This window comes from Nestor notabilis, unplaced genomic scaffold, assembly GCF_000696875.1.
Source record: "Nestor notabilis isolate BGI_N333 unplaced genomic scaffold, ASM69687v1 scaffold13085, whole genome shotgun sequence".
Lineage (NCBI taxonomy): Eukaryota > Metazoa > Chordata > Aves > Psittaciformes > Psittacidae > Nestor > Nestor notabilis.
Genome location: NW_009930691.1, coordinates 1,653 through 6,902, shown reverse-complemented (window position 1 = coordinate 6,902; position 5,250 = coordinate 1,653). Strand labels below are relative to the sequence as shown.

At 38.0% G+C, this 5,250-nt stretch overlaps 1 protein-coding gene across 1 annotated transcript; it reads right to left on the bottom strand.

The window, feature by feature from the left end:
• Window positions 1-225: 225 nt before the first annotated feature.
• Window positions 226-3,599, bottom strand: LOC104406526 (protein YIPF4; the record flags this gene model as incomplete). The annotated part of the gene is made up of 2 exons (XM_010015524.1): window positions 226-397; window positions 3,446-3,599. Coding segments are annotated over 2 exons (326 nt in total), but the record flags the coding sequence as incomplete, so codon positions are not given.
• Between the last annotated feature and the right edge of the window lie 1,651 nt (window positions 3,600-5,250).

Here is a 5,250-nt window from a genome sequence, read left to right as displayed (position 1 = left end):
ACAAGCTTGACATTTCATGACAATTAACTTACCCGTGGGCCATTTAATACGTTTCTGACTGCTGTCTTTCTACATATTAACTTGAGAATCAGCATTTGAAATGCCCTGCGTTAGTATGTGGGGAAAAAAAAAAAAGTTTCTACCTACATAAGAATGCAAATTGCTTAGCAGTCATATCCCTAAATTTAGTTTAGATTTCCTTTTGGGTAGAAGTCTTACACCTACCTTAAATTGTCCATATAATGAAATCATTGAGAAGAAGAGGACAACTGCCAGAGGACCCCAAAAGTCTGGATTGTCTCTCACTACCTGCCTATTAAACCCAAGAGATGGCATAGGCATCAATACACATCGAATTTTGTAGTAAATATCCTTCAGATCAATGTCGAGTTCTTCCCTGAAATTGTAAAGTGAGAGAGCATTACTGTAGAGCACAGTAATGAAACAGAGCAGAAAAAAAAGTAAGCGCAGGAGCAAATGGCAGGTTTATGGAGCAAGTCTCCTGCCAGCAATAAGGCTTTTTGAAGCCATGGCTAGCAACAGAACAGTTTTCCCACAACAAAGCAACACCATACCTTCACCCTGCATTCAGGAACTAGTGTGACAGTTAGGTATATTTAATTGTTCAATACTCAGTTACATGATTGAGAATAGAAAACACACCCTAACAGTCTACAATAAGACAGATTATTTTCTGACATGCAGGAACACATGACACATTCATACCACTGTAGCTACTTAGAAGCCAGACATGCATACACAAAAGTAGGATGTTTGTGTACTCCTATGCTGAGCAGTTTGCCATAAGCACACTTGTTATGGAAACATTTTTCTACAAGAAAGAATACCTTTATGTTCACTAGTCCTAAACCATTCAAAACACACAAGGTAAAAACAATTCTTTTAAATGAAATGGGGTTTAACTTCCTTCAACAACAGTAGTTTTCAGCTACCAGTTTAAGCCAGTTCTTTAATTACTGGCTTGTTTCCAATAAAAGTAAAAATAAATTAAAGCAAATTAAGCTATCAATAAATTCTATCAACAGATCTCGCTCTTCTCTAACTGCCTTCTTCACACTCAGCTGCAAACAATCTGTAAGCAGCTAAAAATTGACCAGAAGACTCTTCTGCACAGGAGATACTTAACTGGTACATCTTGCCCCAACTGTCCTAACAGAACAGGAAGGAGTAAGACTTGCCAAGTAATGGGGAATTCCACTTCTTTAAGTTTATGCATGGAACCTTAAGACAGAACTATACACCAAGGTTTTCCTTATACAGTCACAACTGAGGAGCAATGAAGAGTTCCAAGAGGCTTCTGGCAGACATGCCTCTGCTCTCTACTTAAGAGCACAGTAGAGAAAAATGTGGAATCATAGCCTAAGTCAGGTTATGAAAGTTTCATACAAGGCTTTGATTTATGGCTTTTTCCTCAGAAAAGCTGAAGTGAGAAATAAACACAAAGACATGATTCACGACAATTTCTCTTAAAAAAAAGTCATTAAATACTTCTCACTGAGTTTCTCAAGGCAATTTCAGGATTGCCATTACTGAAGGTATTTCAGAATTCATATTATTAACCTGTGACTAACTAACAAAAGTTGTTAACACATCCCTGAATCTAAGGAGTAGACTGGAAGCATCTATTTTCCCCCACTTATCTAAACAGGATGTAGCATCCCTATATTTTACTCTGAAGACTGTGCAAATATTTCCTGTCTGCAAATAATTCTTTGTCATTGCCTACGGCAAATTCTGACAATTTCTCATGTAAATAGATTGCCTTTGCATGAAGCTGTCAGCTGCCTCACCCAAGAAGTGATGGATGCTGTAACAAGAAACAAGTCTCTGGGGTAAGACTGCCCAAGGAGAAAAAAAGTAATACTCTTCCTCTATTGAAGAAAATCCTTGCATGGTATCACCCCATGGGTTAACTTCCCTTAACTGGCTGCTAGTCTTTCAATCCATAGGAGGATTCAGGTTACAAGGCTTCATTACAGCACATGTTCTGGGAATAATCAGAACTGCATAAAAACTGCTATGCGACAGTCAGATTAAGATCTTCTCTACTGGGATGAATATATTCACCCTGTGCCATAAGCTGACATGTCCTCGAGATGTTCTCCTCACTTCCAGCAATCAGCAGGTTAGAACACCTGTCACAGAATAATTAAGGCTGGAAAGGACCACCAGAGGTCATCTAGTCCAACCTCATGCACAAGCAGGGTCACCTGGAGCACATTACTTAGGATTGTGTCCAGATGGCCCTTGAATATCTCCAGAGAAGGAGACTCCACAGCCTCTCTGGGCAACCTCTTGCATTGCTCAGTCACCCTCATAGTAAAGAAGTTCTTTCTCGTGTTCAGGTGAAACTTCCTGTGGTTTATTTTATGCCCATTGCCTCTTGTCTGGGCCCATCCTCCTGACACCCTAGCTGTCTTCAAATCACAAACTTGGGGTTTGTGGTATAAAAAGTTACGCAAAAGAGAAAATTTGTATGTTGAAACCTCAGTGCTCCATTCTGTTTCTTAATTAAAACTTAAAGCTTTACAGAACAGACTTATTCACACAAGGAGCTACTTCTTCACACTTTAAAGGACTTCTCAAGTAGGAGCGTCATTAGTAAGCTCTCCATACATCCGTTCTCTCCCAGTGCTCTCATTTGAGTTCTCCAGAGTACCCTCCTGCTCACCCCATTTTTTTAAAACACCATTATCTTTAATTCACACAGGAAAACAGAGACTCTGAGAATGAAGTTGCTTAGATGCAGAACAAGGACTGAGACTTAGGCTGCCTAATCCACGGTGTGGTAACCTTAAGATACAAACTTTCTTCAGTCAGCCGCCTTTCTGTGAATGGAACAAGCGATGCAGAGATTCTCAGTTTTAAGGACTTCTTTGTCCTCCAACAGTAGCACCCTTTTAATCTAGCTTTATATTATGAGACAGCATCAAAGATAATAAAGTTTGTGCTACCTGGCTTCTAATATCCCTTCTGTACTAAGCACAATTCACAATGCTTTTACTTCAGAGTAACTGACAATTTACTTAACATGAATCCTTCCACAGGATTATCTTAGACTCTGATTTTTGGACAGCATTAAGAAACTCGCAACATCACACAAAAGACAAAGAATGCAATCTGATTTTTTGAATCATTACAAGATCAATAGATAAGAGCAGAAAATCCATAAAAATTTTATACAGATGACTGAAAGTAAATTTCACTTGTTCCTTCCTCCCCAGCAGTGATTAACCAGCCTTTCTTTTACACTAAAAATAAAACCTATAATGAGAAACAATGTTTTCATTCCTGCACACCAAGTAGTTTGTCAAACAGAATTCTCATGACAGCAAAAGGCTGTGGGACAATTTGAGAGGCTACAAGTTGTTTGTTTTTCCTACACAGCTAATAAGGAGATACAAAAAAAATAACTATGACATACAGAAGTGGCTTGTTATCTTCTGGGTCATCATCTTCCACTTCCAGAAGCCAGCCATAGCCCCTCTGTCTTAGGAATGTAGTTGCAGCGGATTCTTTGATGAATTCTCCTCCAAGATTTAGCTTTACATCTCGAGTTGTTATGGAGCCACTAAGATCTTAGCGAAAAAAGGAGAGAAAGATATACCGTTTTATGTCTTGCCAAAAGTCATTTAATTTCAGAAGTACCGTGAGACAAACAACAGACATATAAAGCTAAATGTGCTGGTCATCATCACCGTGAAATATTCAAAGTTATAAACCAAAATGCTATTTTAACAGATACAGAATTTGAAAGGGTACTTCTGGTTTTAATACAATTGTAATAATGTTGATCTAGGACTCAAATTACCATGTTTTAGCTTCCAGATGGAACTCTTGTTCTGATGACAGTGTTATGGTATGACGGAAAAGGCTTTAATTTGTGTTTTATCATCAAAGTATTTAAAGGCATAAAAGGAGTTAACTATGAAAGTCTCATCACACTGAGTTGAGAATTCTTTAACCTTTTTTTTTTTTTTTTTTTGCTAATCATACTACACCCCTTTTGGAACCTGTTTCTGCACAGTGGCATTGTTTGAGCCAAAACCATTCTCTGCTTTTATGTTCAATTTTTCATGAAAGGAAAATATTTGTAGATGTTTTCATTTTTAGCCTGCCTTTTAATACAGCTGAAAATGTCAGAAAAAGAATACCATCAGAGACCCCGAGGCTCCAGCCAGCAAGACGAGATACAAGGAGTTCTCTTCAATATACTACGACCTTGCACTGCCACAGTACCAAACAAAACAAAAAGGATGATTTATGTATGTTCTGGCTGTGTTAAAGTCACCAATAAATATTGATTTTATTAACTCACTATGTTCAGTTATATACTGATAAAAAATGCAAAACAACTGAAAATACACTAAGCAACTTGAAAAGATATAAAAGGGGAAGATAATCCTTCCTTTAGAAAATCGTGGATTTCCATTTGCTGAAAATGAAAAATCCTAACACAAACATGTAATTTTTTTGTACAAACCTTACTACAAGTATATTAAGACACAAAATAATCTCTTCTCATCCAACACCTGTTCACTTCACCGAAGAAAAAATTATTTTGCCTTTCTGTTGTTGTGTGTGTTCTTCACATAAAGAAGCTCCTGGGCACTAATTTCCCCAAACAGCCAGTTATAGCAACTATTTCTGAAACACACACTCACAGAGGCAAGTCAGGCCATATTGGTAAATTATACTTGCAACATCTTCTGCCAAAATACAACCTAGTTTCATAGAAGAAAAACGTGCACAAAGACAGAACTTCACAGAGTCTTCGGCCAGCATGTCACAAGCGTTCACTGATCACTATCACAATCAACTTCCCAATCAGCTTGCTAGGCCACTCAAGCTTAATTTTAAGCTTCTCCGTAAATGCTTTTCAACCATTTCATAATCATGAGAGTTAATAAGCCACCACTTTGATTCCAGGCACACCATCTGTGCAGGATCTTTGTAAAGATCACCGTAACTTAAAGGAGGAATTTTCCTTTGCTCCTCTCAGTATCGGCACACATGCACTGTTCTCACCAGACCCAAGCAAAGCCGCCTTCTGATGTTTACACAGGGAGGAAAAAAGACAAACATATTCTTAATGCCTGTAGAGAAAGCCTCAGGAGTTTTCTATTGTCACTGGAACACTTTTGTAATTTAAAAGTTATTCTTTATGCTACAACATAACACCTCTGCAAGGTGAGGTTCTTGCTACTCTGTGCACAAATGTTACATTGG